Here is an 18883-nt window from a genome sequence, read left to right as displayed (position 1 = left end):
AGTGTGCTGTTTTTCTGCTTCAGAGAGACACTATGTTCCTCTTGTGACCATGTTTTGAGCCAGTCATTATCTATTTGAGAGCCCTCCACTTCATTAAGGAATGTAAATGATGACCTGCTGGAGGTGCTACATTAGCAACCAAGTGTGTATAAATATCTGTGAGTAAAGGGGAGTTTTGTGAGCGGAACATGTTGGTTGGAGGTTTAATGTAACATTCTGAAGATAAAGTCCTGTTTTGGTTGTGTGAGACACATATTGTGAAACTCGGGTTTCACAAGATCTCATGGGGAATAAACATTCGGACAGAAAGTGCTTCAGCTTTTATATCACACTTTTGGTCTTACATCTTGAATGAACGTTTTAAACACAAGGTGTAAATATTTTAATTGTTCTTTAAAAACAATTCAACTACATGGTCATAAACGGAATAAGTGATTGGATTCAGTTCTTTGTTTTAAGATGATATAGTGTGGGGATTGTTAAAGGTGGTTTAGTTCTCATTATAAAAGTTCTTATGAATCAACACATTGCTTAGGCTCTCCGGGTGTTTAGTTTCATGGTGAGTCTATGAAATCAGGAGCTCTGCTGGGCTCTGTCGCACAGTTAAAACACACAGGTGCTGTACATTGTGACTTTGCTGCTGATTTCCTGTAGCAGATCTTGAATGGTTTTCTCCAACTTTGCCAGCTCACCTGCCTTGTCCTCTAATACCTTCTGATTCTCTTCATATGATTTTTCTAAATCTGGAAAAAAAGATTTTAAAAATGAATTTTCATCAAAGTTATCAGTGTGAATCCCCTAAGGATTTGAACTCAGAGATGTGGTGAAAATATACAGATGTATATACTAAGTATGTGCATTGATTCTCCCACCGTGCAGTAGCTGTAGTTTGCTGCTGGCCTGGGACAGCATCTCCTTCGCCTGCTGCTGCAGCTCCTCTGCCCTCCTCCTGGCACCGACCACACCACTGGCCTTCTGGCCTATCAGATTCTCCACTGAGACGTACTTTTCCTGCAGCTCTTTGTCCAGCTCCTGTCAATGTACAAGTTGGTTGAATTGCTTTGCTTAAAAAATACTAGCAGATAGAAACAGTCGCAATAGTATGCCAAGAGATTAACATTAGGTTTTGAAAAGCGGAGGAAGTGCAAAGTAGGAGTCAGTTTTATCTCTGGTACACACTATTCTGACTTGTTCGGCCTCTTGACCGATCTTCTTCGCCAAGGTCTCCGTTTGCTCAGCGCTCAGGGTGTTTGCTTGGGCCTTCATCTTTATCATATCCAAGTTTGTCTCCAGTTGCAGCAGCCTCTGGTTGGCGTTGTTCAGTTTAAACTCTGAGTTTGCTGTTTCAGACTCCACCTGTGATGGCATGGAAGGGTCAGCAAGTTCTCTTTGGTACAAAATCCCTTTAAGGCAAACTACTTCAGTTAGGCTACTAACTAATTCCCAGTAATTGTCTGCACATAGACTCTACACCAGTGCGCAGTAGTTCTGGCTGGTGTGGTGTGAATTTTTCATAGACACCCCATACTGAAAGAACAGCTGTAATGTTTAAATAGACAGCAAATTATATAATATTGTTCACTGCTAGAAGCACTATGTATTGCTGTAAAGAGTGTATTGAGTGGTGACCCCTGTTAACTTTGCATACCCTTCTCACTAACAGTTATAACTCTATATGTTCAGCATTATAGTATTTACAGCTACTGCTCCAGTATTTGCCTGAAAATTTGAATTACGTGTAATATAATTAGGTATGCAATTCAATGTATATCGGCAAAGCAAAATCGATTTATCACGGTACTAATTATAAAAATCATATCAGTTAAGCAAACATGTTGTTACCAAGCTAAATATATGGTAATAATCAATAAAATGTGTCTCCCTGCACCTAAATATAGTTAAAATCAATAAAACACATAGCTATCTAGCTAAATATACATTATTAACGTAACAAAACATGTCAGTTATACTATAAAACTAAATGTAAATGATTTTTATAATAGCCTATTTAATAAAAACATGCATTTTAAAGAACAATCATAAACACATTTTATTGATGTATTTCATTGATTGCTGCTGTGGTAAGATTGAACTTGGGGGAAAAAAATACTGTGATATTTCATGAAACCGCCAGAATCTTAAAAAATATTGTGATACAAATTTTTGGTCATACCACCCAACACTAGCGCACAGGTGTCCCCCCCACTGGCGATTTTGAATTCTTCTTTCCAGCACTGACAGCTACTTGGAACAGAATTCTGGATATTAGCTGCTGCTTAGGCTTACTGCCGCATTCCGGGATACTCACTGTTGTCAGCAGGTCCTGTGTGCCCTTAATGTTGTTGTTAGCCTGTTTAATGGCTTTGGAGGCAGCAGTCTGGGCACGTTCCGCCTTCTCCAGGGCCTCCTTCACCATCATGGCTGTGTCCTTCACATTATTAGCTTCCTCACTACAACAGAGGGTCAGCGGTTTATATCATTTAATATTTTATCCTGGGAGTAAATGTCAGGAATATTTCCGTACTCACACCCCCCCTTTTTCAGTGACTATCCTGCTTCCTCCCTATCCACTAGCTTCACCATCCTGCTCTTACCTGGCCTTGCGAGCTTGGGCAAGCAATGCTTCAGCTCTCTGAATGTCTGCCGCACTCTGGCTCAGAACCTCATCCACCTCTGTTAGGTTGCTCACACGTTCCCGGATCTCATCCGTCAGATTCTGCAGCTGAGCTGGTGTTGTGGGCATTTGCATCTCTAGCACTTGGTTAGCCACGATTTCAATGCTTTCTGGGTCTGCGCCATCTTCTGTGGTCATAAGGAGACCAAAGAACATCACTCGAAGTAATTCCAGTGATTCACTCGCTTACTTTTTACTCACTTATTAATTGTTAAGGTATAACACAGATATTAGACTTTCTAATGGAAACTCTAAATTATGTAGATAATCTAACTGCCAAAGGAAGTGGGTTCTCCACCTTAACACTAGATGAAATATTAAGGTTATTTTTAAATATCTGAGATATTCAAACTGAATTGACACATACGGGTGAGAAAGTCCCTGATCTGTTTGATCAATTTAAGCAGTTCCTCATTGCTTTGGTCCACACGCTGCTTGGTTGCATTGCTTTGAAGAAGAACCTCCTGAGCAGTGGCTTTGGCTTTGTCCGCTTTCACCTTTGCCTCTGAAACCTGGTGGTGGTATTGGGGGGGCAGGGGGGGGGGGGGCAGGGGGGGTGTAGTTAAGCACCTGTCGGTGGTTAAGTGGATCGGCAATACTTCTCAAGTGACATGTACGGGGTCGTCACAATTTCTTCTTTAGAAACACTATGTTTTATAAAATGTTAATCATCCTTTTAATTTTGTGCTAAAAGCAAAAGAAAATGGAATCCTACCATCCTGGAGAGTTTGTCCACCTCCTCGAGAGCATTGAGGATCTCCTTGTCAAAGTCTTTTGCTTTCTGCCAGGCATTGTGGGCGATGGAGACTAGGCCGTCACATCCTTCACCCCCACACTTCTTGGTGCCATCATCGTTGCGGCAGGTCAGCCCCCCACAGGGAGATTCAGCACAGCTCTTGGAGCCTGCTGGTCGTCCGCATGTCTAGAGGGAAGCATATAGATATGGACTAATCAAGGAACTCAACCTCTTCATCTCTTCTTCTGTGTGTGTAGTTTCAATCAGACACTTATTCAGAATTAACCCTCTTTTTGCTTATGTGATGGAACCAAGAGAGAAAAATTATGCCAGTCCCAAAATTGTATATAGCCATTAAGACGTCAGGAATTCCTAAATCATCACCTTTTCATTGAGATCTTTCAGGTCAAGAGTTTCTAGCTGATCAGCAAGCTCATCCAGTGTCCTCGTGTGATTCTCCTTGTTTTGGTCAAAGTCTTCCTTAACTTCATTAATCTTCTCCTCCACCATCTTCCGGAGCAAGGCAGACTGCTGCACTATGCTGTCGGCATCCGTAGCGGAGGCATTCACGAGTGCCTCTGAATCTCTGGACTGCTGGTAGTACTTGGTGATGCTGTGCATTGCTCCTTAAAATACAGAGAGCTACATTGAAGAGCAGCAGTTTTAAATGACCAGGAACATTTTCTAGCAGAAACCTTTTAAATTGCAATATTATAAAGTGCATTAAGCTAGGCATTGCCCTGTCCGCCTTGGTACCCACCCTGTACATCTGAATTCTTCACAAAATCCACCTGTTCCTGCAGGTCTTTGACTGTCTTCTGTAGCATCAGAGCTTCCTCACTGAGTGAGTCCAATTTTATGCCAGTGCTGTTGGCATCTAACGAGATTTGTCTGAGGGCATCCTCTGTAATGTTCAGCTTGGTGTCCATTTTTGCTAGCAAGTTTCTGAGAGAGGGACATTACAATAATATGACTAAATGCAGTCATTCTCTTACATGCTAGAACCTATGCATGAAGAGTAATTGATTTACAGTGAGGGACAATGAGTGATTGTTCAAAATGTGATTTAATCCATTTAATAACATTACTTTAGCTCCCAATCAGGCACTAGAAATCAGGCATGCTGCAGGAATTCTTTTAGTTACTCAGTTTTACAAGCTTGTGTCTCTGACCTAATGAAAACCCTGTGCCAAATCAATGGTGTGAAGTTCTTACTGTATATGAACAACGTCTTTCTCATTGTCTGATTCCTGCCCTTAACAAACTGTCTGATTGCTGCCCTCAAATTCATAGGTCCAAACCTTGTTTCCTCTAGAAGCTTCTGGATTTCTGTGAGAGGCTGGGTGGCTGGATTCTGGGCCAGGATGGCCCTGATGGTACCGATGCTCTGCTCCACATTGTCAACGGTGTCCCGATAGGGCCCGATAACACCGCTGACCTTGAGAGTGTCCACCTTCTTCAAAAGTTGCTGTGTTCTGTCGGTGAGATCACCAACGACCTGGTCCCACACAGCGAAGCACTCGTGGCAGGGGACGCAGTCCGGGAATTCGCCCGTGTAGCCTCGCGCGCAGGTGTCACACCGGGGACCAGCCACGCCCTCCACACACATGCAATGACCTGTGGTCTTGTGGCACTGCTCCACGGAGATGCCCCTGGGGTCACAGTCACAAGCTGCAAGAGAACACACACCCTTTGAAAAGGCTGAAGCATTGGTGAAAAAGCTGTTGACCTACACACAAGCACAAGTTCATTAAACTCAGAGACCTGGATATGGGGTTTGGGTAATAAGTGCATTGTATTGGAAATAAAAATGCAGTCCTCTCACTTGATAGATGCATTTTACTTGCAGTAGTGGAGTTACAATCTGCTGCATTATTTAAGCAATAAACAGGGATGTACCGATACCAGCATCAGGTATCGGGCCGATACTGCGCTCATATACTCATACTCGTTAAAATTGTCTGATACCAAAAGCCGATACCGCGTACTTGTAACATTACGCTAAAACTCAGAACTGCCACATTTTGTCAGACTAAGGTCTGTTCTAAGTGTCAAGAGGAGGGGGCAGCATGTCATTTAACACGAGCAATTTGATCAAGCATCTAAAGACGTACCGTAGTGCAGAGTACATGGAGTCTGCTAATGCTAATGCAACAAACTTTAGCGCAAATTCTGGAGAAGCGACAGGAAATGAAACTGAAGTGTTATTTATATCTATCTTAGGTCTCCTTTGACCAGAACCTTCTGTACCCAAGGCATTCGGAGATAACGTAGTGTATGCACACAGCAATCATTACTAAATACAGTCAGCGCGTGTGCAACTGTGCTTCGTGATTCACGAATTCAGTTCCGCGAAAATTTCATTGGAACCGAAATTATTTGCATCCGCGACTTTTTCGCATATTTCCAAAATCCTCAAAAAACCCCACAAGAAGTGTTTATGTTTAATTTTCATAGTAATTTCATAGTTTTCATGCTTTAAAGTGTAAAATTGGTAAGAAAAATTTAGTTAATGAAGATTCTATTGTGTTTTTTGGCGAAAGTTCAAGACATAGAATCTAAATCAGTTCAAAAATCCTTTAAAAAATGTGTCTGTCTTATGGAAACGTTCCTTTCTTTGCACATACTGAGCTGTACCGTTACGAGATGCGAATCCCAATCGCAAAGTTTCTTCCCTTTGGAACGCTAATGGTTACATAAATATTAGAAAATAGTTAATTTACTATTTTGTAATAGTAAGTACACGTTAACATAAATTCAACACACAAAAATGATACAGTTCTTGAAAGGTGCTAATGCTTACGTACATAGCAAATGCGTCCCGTGTTTCCTCTCTCGAGACGCATTTGCTATAAACACTGAAAATACATGTTTCCTTTACGTATTTTATTTAATTGTACCTTGGTTACATATACGACTTCTGTCAATTAGTTTGTGTCCCGTTTGTTTAATCATTTTTACCTTACTGTGAATGCAAAAGCAAACGGTAGCCAATGCCACGTTTTATGAATCAGCAGGGGTAACATTAGTATACTGTACTGTAAATGTGCTAGTGTGACAAATATCCATTAGGCGACGCTGTACTCTATTTTTTCATCAAACATTTGCTTTGTTTTACAGCTAATGTACTAAGCTAACTTTTAAATGAAATTAAAGTGTTTTGGGAGCATGACTGGGGTCATATTTAGGGTTTAAACTATAGAAATAAGCACATATTACCATTTTAGTGGCAGGTTCTGGAAGCTAACCCCGTGAATGTCCGAGGTCTGACTGTATGTCATACTCTTGTCTTATACTGCAAATAATATTATTAAAAGAGAAATCATAATTGTGACGCTCCAGTTTGTTACACGACACCATATTTAGAATAAGTGAGGAATCGGAGGCAGGGTGGGAATACTCCATGGGAGTAACGCAGATGTTTGAGCACCCACTCTCAGGCTTCCCAAACGGCAGAGGGAGGCAGAACAGCTGTGGAGCTGGGATGATGTCATGAAAGAATGGAGCGGTTATGCGCAGCACTGTGACAAGATGTATGGACACTGAGCCATGCAGTGCAGAAGCCTTTTCATGAAATGGACCAGCAGCTGATTCCCATGCCTTTCGACACATCTGTGCTGTGTTATTGTACACGTGCCACCATGGTTACATGGGTGGGGTTTCTCCCCCATATGGTTCTCATTTCTGAGAACTCTCCACTCCTCAAGCATGTAGAACTTATTTGCCTGGAGAAGAACACATGACCAAGAACTTGTAAACAGAACAGGCCCGGGAGGATGCTGCTCTTTCAGGACACACTTCCGTTCCAGCTGGACTCCAAAGATAAAATGCAAGACTTCAGCTCTGATACCATCATTTTCCATGATGGTCCAGTTTACAAAATGTAATGCACATCTAGTTAAGCCATCCATGGACAGAATGCCAGTCCATCACAGCAAGTGGCAATCAGAGAATCTCAATCACTTAAAGAGCACTAGTAATAGGAAACACACACTAAACAGACTGGGGGTTAAAGCGGATGAATCGCCGTCATGCATCCAGACTTACAAAAGAAACCCACTCATCTTGGGACTAAATGGAATGTAAATGCAGAAATGCTGAAGACTCACTACTCATCCTGGGACTGCAATTTAAACACAGGAACAGCCACTGTGCATGACGAAAGGAACACGAGAAACTCCCGGGACACACATGCTTAGTGATTTAGTTTCTCATGCACAGCTTTCTAGTTTTGCAATTTTGCAACACAAGCATACAGCTGAAAGTGAGCAGGTCTGCTGTGACCGGACTGGCAGACAAACTGCTGTTACTAAGGACTCATTTCTGTAACTAACCACTGGCAGAATTAACCTTGGTGCAGTGACCTTGCAACCAGTAGGAATTAGGTGAAACAATTTCTTCCATAACTGGTTAAGACACAGACGGCTGTCTGTACACTCTCAGTGAAGGCAGGCGGCACTGTTACACTTCATCTCACTGCAAGGCTTTGACATGCATCACAATTAAACACATCTGGTTTCCATTCACAATGACAAGGGATTGGGCAAGGCAGCTTCTCCATAACCACTGTCCCACTATTCCCACATTACAGAACTTCTAAGCAGAAAAGATGCACATTTATTGTATTACATTTACGTAACTACTGTAATTTACTGTAAAAGTCCACATTTGTACAACCCCATCTATACAAAACAGTGACAGTGCACATTTAAAACACTCTTTATTACAGCTGTCAACATTAAATGATTTTTTCAATTCTCTACCATTCATGTACAGCACCGAAAATACTCGTGACCTTCTCTTTAAGGACCTCCGTATTCTATCATGCTGGTGACCCTTGCCCTGTTGTCAGGCTCCTCTGAGATAGGAGGTGCTGCAGGGAAGATCTGACAGCAGCCAAGTGCATTCCTGGAAATGATACCGACTTGCCGCAGACACAGGGGCACGGACATCGCGTGCACAGTTGCTGATCGCTTAGGACAAGCAACGTGGGCCTGAGAATTCACTAAAATGACAAAACGTCGGACCGGTGGTTCACTTACCCTGACATTTCACATTGGGCTCACCCCAGAAGAGCTCCCTGCACTCACGACAGGTTTTGCCCCCAAATCCGGGCTTGCAGTAGCACTGGCCTGTAACCTGGAGACATTACATTGTGTCACTGGGGTCTGGCTGTACTAAGGCCTTCAGTAAGTCTTCGAGAGTAATGTGGGGGCTTAGATGTAAGGATAGTGGCTAGTGTTAACATTGTAGCTTGGGTTTTAGCTTAGAGTTATTGTCTATTGACTTGAAACAAGTTGAAACATCAGGACTGAGACCTAAGGCAGAGTAAGGACTAAGACCTAAGGCAGAGTAGGGACAGAGATCAAACCGGGCAGCCACAGCTCACATTGCTGCAGGACGTCCTGAATGAGTTCTCAGGGTCACAGTCACAGGGCTGGCAGCCAGCACCGCTGGACAGATTCCAGGTATCTGGGGCACATTGGTCACAATTCTGCCCCACCACATTGGGACGGCAGGGGCACTGCCCAGCGACTGGATCGCAGTGACACTCTCCTTCTGAGAGACAGGTTCCATTCTCGGTTCCCAGGTAGTTACATGCACATTCTGGCGATAGAAAAGGCGCACATTCAGAGAAGCCTATTAGTAACAAGAAAATCAGTAACAAACATTGTGTATGATTTCAGGAATTTCCAACTCATTAACTGGGCCCTAACTGTCCACTCACTCCTGCAGCTCTGTGAGAGTGCATCGCCATAGTAACCCTGTTTGCAGCGGTGGCAAGCTTCACCATCCGTGTGGTACAAGCATTTCAGGCAGACACCCAAACGCGCATCACAGGATCCCGGGTCCAACATGTCGATGTTATTGCTGCACTGGCATGGTGAGCAGTGCCCGCCCACTTCATGGGGGTTTCCATAGTAACCTGGAGCACACTCCTCACACCTGGACCCTACGGGTGAGACAGATGTTCGAGTCAAATGTCGTGCTGAAAGTCACACAGCGTTACTGAACTGCGAGTATTTTTACCTCTGTATCCGGGACTGCAAGTACAGAACACCTGGTAGGAGTGCTGATAGCAGCCCGTGGCAAACTGCCGTCTGCTGCCTGGCCCATCCGGACACATACAGGGCCGGCAGTGATCACCAGAACCCAGCACTGGGTCGCCGTGATAACCGTTGAGACACCTGTGGATAAAATGCGGTGTCACCACACTGTTCGAGGCTGAACTATGGGCCACAGGATTCTTTCCGATCTGGTAGCCACAAAGTCACAAAGGACTGGTTTCACTCAAGCTCGCAGGATCCCTCTGCGGTTAGGGTTACGGTCTGTAGAATTGGACTAATTCCTCTCCAGTCTCCCTTTCATAACTCGACTGGGGCTCCCTGACCTCTCGCAGCTGTGCCCAGTTGTGTGGTCCCGGCAGCCTAAACACTCCCCCGTGTTGCGATCGCAGTACTCTGCATGGCCATTGCAGGTGCAGGGCCGACAGCTGGGGAAGCCCCAGTGGCCTGGGAGGCAGTGGTCACACCGGTGGCCGTCGGCACCATGGATGCAGTGGCACTGCCCTGTCACCTTGTCACAGAAGGGATTCACAGCACCCTGGGAGTGGCAGTCGCATGCTGGAGACCGAGAGGAAGAAACACGCTGCAGATAAGCAGTCTGCAGGGTAACACACACACATACAGACTTCCAATGTGGTCTTAAATGCTGGTTTCAATCATTGTATGACTATAGAAACAACATGTAAACAGGTTATCTGATCTGAAATGTCAGCCCGCTCTCAACTCTTAAGGAACACAGCTTTGAACAGAACTGGATGTGGTAGAGCTGGAAACCCCACAGTCTGTCCTGGAACTGAACTTAGCCTCTCTGCTTCCTCCCTGCACTGTGGTATTAAAGCAGGATGCCAGACCCCTAAAAGCTATTTGTTGTTATGTCAGATAGTTACATTAGGATGAACCAGTATATGGAGGACTGATTAGCCCCCGATTGCAGCAAATAAATTTCAGCCAGCGCTGAAGCGTCCGTCTTGTACTCACGCCTGCAGCCACCGGGCCCAAACTGGAAAGTGCCGGGGGCACATTGGTCACAGTTCTTGCCTACCACATTGGGGTGACATGGACATTGTCCCCCGTGGGGGTCACAGAAGCTGCTGAGGGATCCCTGGAGATCACATTGACAGGCTGGGGCGAGAAGAGGGAGTGAAACGGGTTGAAGGAGCCATTTACAGACACACTTCAGAACACGCCTTGAAACATTAGTATTTATGCCCTATTCCTGACTGGTTTATTCATTTGAATCTTTTTGCTATTCCAGCGTTTGTTCATTATGCCAGTTAGGCCCCAAGTCTCACTGAAGGGGGGGTATGAGGAAGATGCTAGTCTCTTGATGAAATGACCAGTATGGCAAGCATTCATTGAGGAGTTACCATCAACCACAGTATGCCTAATCTGAAACTCAAGCGTGTGCATGACAAGGTGGACGCACTAAGCCACACATGGCCATACCTAAGGAACCCTGGTGCAGCAGCTCTGAAATGCTGAAGATGAAACTCTTGCAGATGTCTGTCATGGGTGTTTTCACCACACTCTGGCTGTTCTCCAGGCAGCGGTAACGCTTGAATGTTTCCCATTCCTCGTTCCTGGAAAAGATCTCCATGCTCTCCAAGTGGGGCATGAGCACGATCTGTGGAAGACAGGACTCATGTCCACCCAAAGCACTCCAAAAGAAAATGGCTTAATATTAATGCCACAAAACTGAATGGACCAGTCATGTGACCACAGACGTCTCACACATGGCTGGTATAGCGGGATAAAACCTTATAACACAGCAGCTAAACTCTAGGGTGTTTGAGGATGAACACTCACAGAGTCAATGAGAATATAGGGGTCTTGGATTTCCGTTAGGGCTGAATAGATGGGCAAATTTAGTCGGAGGGTATAGTTCAGCCCTTTCTCGAAACACACAGGTCTTTGAAACACAGCGTATCTGCAATGTAAATACAGAAATGTCAAACAAGACCCCTCACCATAGCAGCGTATGGTGGTGCTCATGTGGAACAACCTGGGACTCTACCTGGATCCAGACGGAAGGGACAGCATCTGGGTGTCATCATTCACCCAACTGTCAGCACAGGGGCTGCCTGCCGTGATCACGCCAGGCCTAGTCACTGTCACCAGTGCCTCCTCCCATTGGTCAGGCAACTAAGGCAAAAGGAAAAGTCATAATGAATGCAGATCATAAGGAGCATCATAACATATAATTAAGAAATGCAGGGTCACCCCTGGGCCATTTCTCACCTGAGGCTCGTAACGGACCAGGATGTCGTACTTCATGGAGCTGGGAATGTTGTCGATGCTAAATTCCAGGACCCCCCTCTCTGAGACTTTCACAAGTCCAGTTCCAGTCCAAGTAGGGTCCCTGTCCTGGGGGTGGGGTCTCTGGACCACGGTCATATCCTGACAGCACACACAATTCACACAAGTGGGCACCTAGGACTGGATAGTCGATTAAAAAGTAAGGGTATGAGAGTGTTACGGTAGCTGGAACTCACAGGCTTCAGCTTGGCCTCCTCTGCTTCATAGATGTAGTGGTCCAAGGCAATGGAGTAGAACCCAGATTCTGGCTGATCGCATTGGCGGCCAATGGTGTGTTTCCGACATGGACACTGTCCTGTTTCTGCAGAGCAGCTGGAGAGGAATTAGAATGTAGTGATCAGTGGTCATTGTTGACACACCACAACACACAGTGCACACCAAAAGAAATGTGTCCCCTGCATTTAACCCATATGTGACATCATGATATAGCAGGGGGCAGCTAATTCAGCACCCAGGGAGTAGTGCTGGGGGGGGGGGATCAGTACCTGGCTGGCCGGGGATTTAAACCAGTAGTCTTTCAATTACAAGTGCACTTCCCAAACCATTAGGCCACCACTGCCCCAAGGTGGAGGATTCTTTCAGCATCTCATCAAAAGTTCCTGAATATTCCTCAAAACCTTCATTAATACCACAATATAATCACAATATAATCATTCCAACATTCACGTGACTGTTGGAGCGACATACATGGTGAAATGTACCAGCCAGAAGCAAGCTATTGTTGATGACCTGCCACTTCTGGTCCTTATCTTTATGCTGAAATCCTTCTGTCTTTATATGGTCTGTGTTTCTTAGGCAGCCAAAACACCTCTGTGGCTTTGAATGTTGCAACAAGACAGACGGCTCCATGTGCCGAACATACCTGTTATTAATGGCTCCTCCTTCATCACAGTCACATGGCCTGCAGCCATCCATGTCATTGCTGAGTCCCCAGTGTTGCGGCTGTCGGGTAAGACCACATTAAGGGCACATCCCTTTACAGCCTGAGCTTAGTGTCAGTTTTGAGCTAGATGTCCTTAAACATAATCGGGCCAGCTTATGGTCACTAACCAGACACTGGTCGCAGTTTCGGCCGGTCACCAGCCGCTTGCAGAAACAGTTCCCTGTGTCGGTGTTGCAGGGGTTCCCTCCTGGAATAGTGCCAGGTGGATTGCAGGTGCATGCTGGGAAAGAAAGTGGAACGAAACGCCCATTTAGCCATTTATGCATCGATTGGTCTCTTGCTGAAGTTAGAGGGAACAGAGAGGAAAGGCTGCCACTTAAGAATGCCGGCAGGAGAGCGTGGAGGACAGGCGCTCACGTAGGCAGCCAAGTAGGTGCTCGCTCAGCCCATAGTGGCCCTGCCTGCACTGGTCACAGCGCTCTCCCTCCACGTTTAGCTTGCAGCGACACTGTCCCGAGATCAGGCCAGCCAAGACGTCTGTCGTGCTGTCGCACATGCCACCATTCAGGGAGCCAATGGGGTCGCAGTTGCAGCCTGAAGATGGACACACAAGTACAGAGGGACAGATAAACACACACAAAGGAATACAATGTGGGTGCAGGTCTGTGGGACTAAAAACTCAGCCCTGAATGTGGCCATGAAGCTCCTTATTCGTGTCTAGTCTGAACCTTGAGGTGACTGGAGTAAGTTATGGATCTCTACTGTGAGGGAGACGTACGTTCACAGACAAGCGGGTCACGGATGTCCCTCTCGGGGTTCAGGAAGTAGAACGGCTTGCACTGCTCGCAGTTACGGCCCATGGTGTTGTGCTGGCAGTGGTTACACACGCCGCCACTCACATTGCCCGTAGACATGTATACCTCCATGTCAAAGTGGCATGTCTCTGAGTGCTGGTTGCAATTGCACCCTGTAGGAGAGAGGGGGTGGGTCAGGCAGTTGGCTGAACTGCCACGAACCCATCAACCAGGAAGCAAGAACTGGTCACACTCCTGGCAGGTATGACACACGACAAAGACAACTGCAGTTAATGATAAAGAGTGGTCCAGCCCAGTGCCATCTGAAGACACCAAAGTCATGGGTCTGGTCAAACAGCTTCCCGGTGTAGCCTTTAGGGTCAGCACAGTACGCAGTCATGACCAGAGGCTGACCTACTTCTGCATGCATTGGCGTTGTGTCCCTCTGCAGGCCGCCAGGGCTGATCCTGGTAGAAATCCTGGCACTTCTCGCAGTTCAAACCTATGGTGTTGTGTTTGCACACACATTGTCCGTGAACCTGAATGCACACACACACAGGGCTACGTGAAGCTCAGGGCTGAGAGGGAATTGGCTGATTCGGGGACTTAACTGGTTAACTGGTTTGAGGGAACAGAGGCCACACTTAAAAACTCACAAAGAGATTCCAGTTTCACCATAACAGCTGTAAATACTTTGGGTTCGGCAGTTTGCCTGTAGCTCTTTACTCACGTTCCCATTGCGACTGCTTCACATAGATTCCATTCATTGTTTTGTGATACAATGATGCTATTTTAAAGCAGACTGTGTGGATAGCTCATCCAGGCATCTACCGTTTGACAGCATTCGCAGTACGTCCAATATGACTCTGCTACCAAGTTTATGACTGGAATTAAATGGGTAATAAATATAAATACAAATGGTTTATGGGATACGTGTTAGGTTAACAGGTCTTACCCCGGATTTAGATGGTTTGTGTTTGACTAGCAACATAAACGTGAAGGTGCAGATTCTTGAACTGAGTGGCATGAGTTAAAAAAACATGTGGTTCACTCACCATACCCTCCATGTCCACCTCAGACTCCGTGGTGGGAGCGCACTGCGAGGCGTGTCCGTAACAGAAGCAGTTCCCGCGGACCACCATGTCGTACAAGGCGTAGTAGTACTTCTCCCTTATCTCCATCCGTGAGTCCAGAAGGTTGTCCCCCAGTGTGTGTAGCTTGACAAAATTGATCCGTAGGTTCGTGATCTTCAGCAAGTCTGGGGGAAAATTTCAGGAGGTGGGGGTGTGGGGGGGGGGGGGGCAGGAAAATCAATGCCATGTTTTAAGTGACGACTTAATGAGTTGTTTGCAGATGTGTAAAAATGTGTTATCAGTATCGGCACATCAGTCTCTCTTTGAGCAGTGAGAGCTCCTGCATTCCCAGGCCTCCAGTGCATGTTCATCACATCTTTCCCCTGCGGTCTGTTTACTGACATAAAAGGCCTGTGAACAGCCACTTACTGTACAGAAGGACCTCTGTGGTGCAGAGGTCTTATGGGGGCCATTTCCTGTGTTAAATTCCATGTGAGCTACCAGTGGGTGGAAGCATGGACTCAAACGGAATGGAGCTCATCATCCTCTGCACTGCCGCTGGGGTGGCACCAGGGTGCCCGCATGCAAATTAGTCGCCCCGGGTCACTTACTTTGGATCCTAACGCTGTACGGATCTTCGATTTCAAATACAGGATCCAAGACACGAAAGATAACCTTTAAAAAAGATGAGAGGCAGAGACAGGTTTGGAGATAGAAGCCTGCAGTATGTCTGTTACAACCAGGGAACTAAGAAACAGCCTGAGGCACTCAGACCGTCGAACCACAGCAAGTACCTCCCCCTCTGTTGAGGGCTCGATGTCCGAGTAACGAGAGTCACAGATGACTTCATCCACCTTCTTCATGGGGCCGCGAGAAATGCCGGGAAAGGTCAACTCGCAGTCGTACGCAAAATAGCGGTACACTTGCCATTTTCTCCCAAAGTCCATAGACCTCTCTATTACCATGGCAGCAGGTCGGAACGTCTGCAGAAAAGCAGCACCCATACGGTCAATGCTGCAATAGCCTATTGTGATAATGACCAACATCAGTATAGTGTTAAACATTATAAAACATATAAAGCTATAAGCCATGTAAAAGCCATGTGAGAAACATGCCTTTAAAATCCCCAGTGTACTGACGTGAGCCTATAGGAACCAAGGAAGTGACCAGTGGCATATAGTTGACATTGGCAGACAGCGCATCATCCTCCCACCCACTGCAGGTACCAAAAGCTCATCTCTCCCACCATCACAAAACAGGAGATTCTGCTCAGTAAATTGTGACTAGACACGTTCTTGGATTCAGGATCACCTTGAAGGTCATGATGAAGTGGGTGAAGTGGAACTCAGCCTCTAGGTCCAGTTGGATGGTGACGTTCTCCAACCCTGTGGGGACGAGGAAGCGTAGCGCAAACAGAAACATCTGTGTGAGTGCAGTTAACGCTGCCAAGCTAAACACAAGCCGGATCTGCAGGGCAGTCACAGCACCAGTGCTGACTTCCTGTGGAACGAGTCAAAAAAAAAAAAAAGTCTTAAGCATTAATTCCACACACAGCTGCACCACTTAATGAGTCCATAGTGACCACCTCATGTCTGCTTCAGAAGAAGGAACTTTCCTACTAATCCTTCTTTAGAGCACTTAGCGGAACCTGTCGTGTAGGATCGATTTATTTCAGTCACCCTAAATGGGGTCTGGTGCAATATGAATGACCGCTGGACAGCTGGGGAACCGAGCTTTCCAGGAAGCCAGAACCTCCCTTGGTTGTGTAGGATGAGGCTGGTTGAGCTACACGTAAGCCACATGTCAGGGAGAAATCAGTCTTGCATGGCTGTTACACGAGTGGGCTGTAATTCCCAAAATGCCGTCAATCGGCCCCGGCCTCCAGATTCCCAGGCCCATCTGTGGTGCTGGCAGCCCCTGGTCTGATGAGACAACGGCTTCATTCTTTTCCCACAGAATGATTGTATCCATGTCTCCTTCAGCTCCAGTTTGCAGGGGTCCGATTTCCTCTGTTTATCTTAACCCATTTCATAGTATTACAAAACAGACAGGCATATTTATGTATGTAATTTATAATAACAGGAAAAAAAGCAAAGGCCACCCTCTAGGCGCTGCCAAGATCAGCTCATAAGGAGCTCTTATGTTTAATTAATCAGCCACCGAATATATTCTTCCCGACATTGATAGGCTGATCAACCCATTGATTATGGCAGTAGAATCACCTTTGACTGAGCTGGTCAAAGGGGACAGGCTATCCCACTTCAGAGCTCACCATTCTCAGCCTGCCACCAAGTCTTCAGGCGATTGGGGGCAAACGCTGTCACTACATTCTCGATTCGGTGGCTTTCTGTGCGTTGTGTGGCTTCATCATACATTTCCCTGGAGTCGCACACAAAGCACTTTTTCTCATCCTAAGGAGGCGGTGGTGTGGGGTGGGGGCGGGGGGGGTGGGGGGTAAAAGAATGCAAAAGCCAATGAGAAGACAAAGATGACATTCAAGGGCTTCAGAAGACATAACAAGCGAAAACCGTCTGGTCTTCTTTCAACTCACGCGGAAAATCTCAAGGCACGATGTTCACAACTGCTCAAATAATTATGTTTGATGAACGGTACTTCTTTATCTTAATGTAAGCAAATCTGTAAGTCCACATTTCCCAGTTCAGAGCCAGCTAAGGACCAGCCAACATAGTCTGTACCCCAGAAGCAGATCTCACATGATTCTCTCTAAGCTCGCAGTTAGCTTGCGCAAACTTTTTTTTTTTTTATAGGAGAGAATGCTGGACATTATTGAAGGATAATGGTGACTTTTAATACTAAGGGTCTGAAACATTTAAAACCACGGTTAGTGTAACTAAGAGAAGAGACTGTAGCATATGCAACATGAGAAATACGGGTCACACTGTCCGTGGTCCCTTTCCGTGCCATTTGAAAGGTGATGCACGTGAAGGAGCACGTCTCATTTAACAGTCGATGTTAATTCGTTTCCCCCTGACAAATTCACCCCGTACGATAAACTGGCAATGATCAACGATAAATCATTAGGAAAGATTTAATGTGATATCAACTCATTAAAACTCATTGAAAGGATTTTCCAGCCGGCGGAAGGACCTGCGCACCGCATCCCATTCACCTGCAAGTGGCTGACGATGCAGAAGCGCTCTGGACCCTGTATTCCGCAGGTGGAGGTTGCCGAGAGCCGCTGGGCTCGGCCGATGAGCAGGTCGCCCGTCGCCGGGTAGCAACTGCCCTCAGTGCATAGATCTCTCATGTCGGGCACTTGGGTGCGGGTAACCGCAACAAAACCTACACGGATTATAGATGGATTAAGGTCATGGGCAACGTTAGGTCTGAACACTCGAGGCTGTAGCCCCGAATATTTTACCCCTGATGCCAATCTTCCTTCAAAAATAAATAAATACATTTTAAAAATTCAAGGACCAGGTAAACTTAACTTAGCCCCTGACCTTTTCCATAGCTAGAAACTCCCATTGTCCATGCTACTAATGCAATAAATCGTTTAATAATCAGAGACTGACATTTGGTATCCAAGAAGGAGACAGTATATGTTTTAGGCCTAATTTAATGCATTTGAACACCCTGCTGATCTAGTAATTTTTAATCAGTTATATAACGGTGCAAGTTTCAAAATAAGAGTAAGGGTAATTTACATTTGATATTTCATCACAACAGTGTTACTTTTGGTCGTGACTGAAAAAAACCATCTGTTGCGTGTTTGTGTTATTTAATGCCATGCTTTTAATTTTTTTCAGACGTGAAACCAGCTGAAAGAAACACGAAAACAGCATTTCGACTCTTAGTAGAGGAAACCGACTAAGCGGCATGTTGTTACAGTATATATGTACAGTATAAAAGATCTAAAGATTGAGGAATGATTGAGTCCCAAGATAGGAATTTCTTCTATTGTGCTTAATTTCATTTAAGTTCGAGATATTTAAAAACAAACGACTCACACAAACATCCGTCATTCAACATCACTTTCCTGAAAGGTCCCCTGCTTCTTACAAAATAACTACACATATACTCAAGTTAGCCTCCGCCTAAATAATCTTCAGTACTACTTGTTATTTTTCATACTCACATAACACAGCCGCAATATGGAACAGCATGTTCATCAAACGCTCAGAGCACAGTTTTCAGCGTCCGTCCCGCTCCCCGTCCCGGACTAGTGGGGGGGGGGGGGGGTGCTGATTTCCGTATGTTAGCAGTTGGAGTCCCTCGGCCAAGCCCCCGTCCCAGCGTATCCCAGCCCTCTTCTGCCCCAGATGGGACCCCAAGAGCGTTTCACAATCAAAGCAAAATTGTCGCTGAAATCTATAACCGT

At 45.7% G+C, this 18883-nt stretch overlaps 1 protein-coding gene across 2 annotated transcripts; it reads right to left on the bottom strand.

Moving 5' to 3' along the window:
• Positions 1-305: 305 nt before the first annotated feature.
• Positions 306-18860, bottom strand: LOC125740496 (laminin subunit beta-1-like). 2 transcript variants are annotated; one of them, XM_049011743.1, is made up of 33 exons: positions 18641-18860; positions 17672-17844; positions 16814-16952; positions 15853-15926; positions 15336-15524; positions 15153-15216; positions 14524-14726; positions 13887-14007; positions 13453-13641; positions 13092-13268; positions 12842-12954; positions 12654-12733; positions 11968-12103; positions 11714-11872; positions 11490-11617; positions 11282-11402; positions 10922-11099; positions 10454-10597; positions 9802-10033; positions 9441-9598; positions 9139-9363; positions 8800-9017; positions 8453-8549; positions 4712-5081; positions 4171-4355; positions 3795-4036; positions 3390-3596; positions 3042-3186; positions 2595-2802; positions 2309-2450; positions 1180-1356; positions 873-1032; positions 306-743 (listed from the first exon to the last, which is right to left on the bottom strand). In XM_049011743.1, the coding sequence occupies exons 1-33, from the start codon at positions 18672-18674 to the stop codon at positions 604-606; spliced, it is 5328 nt and encodes a 1775-aa protein (XP_048867700.1). In that variant the 5' UTR covers positions 18675-18860; the 3' UTR covers positions 306-603. The 2 variants fall into 2 exon arrangements, with proteins under 2 accessions (XP_048867700.1, XP_048867710.1); XM_049011753.1 differs by having other exon boundaries at positions 2595-2799.
• Positions 18861-18883: the final 23 nt, after the last annotated feature.

The sequence above is a fragment of the Brienomyrus brachyistius genome, chromosome 1, assembly GCF_023856365.1.
Source record: "Brienomyrus brachyistius isolate T26 chromosome 1, BBRACH_0.4, whole genome shotgun sequence".
Classification (NCBI taxonomy): Eukaryota; Metazoa; Chordata; class Actinopteri; order Osteoglossiformes; family Mormyridae; genus Brienomyrus; species Brienomyrus brachyistius.
Note: the sequence above shows the minus strand (reverse complement) of the source record. Positions and strands in the feature narration are given on the sequence as shown.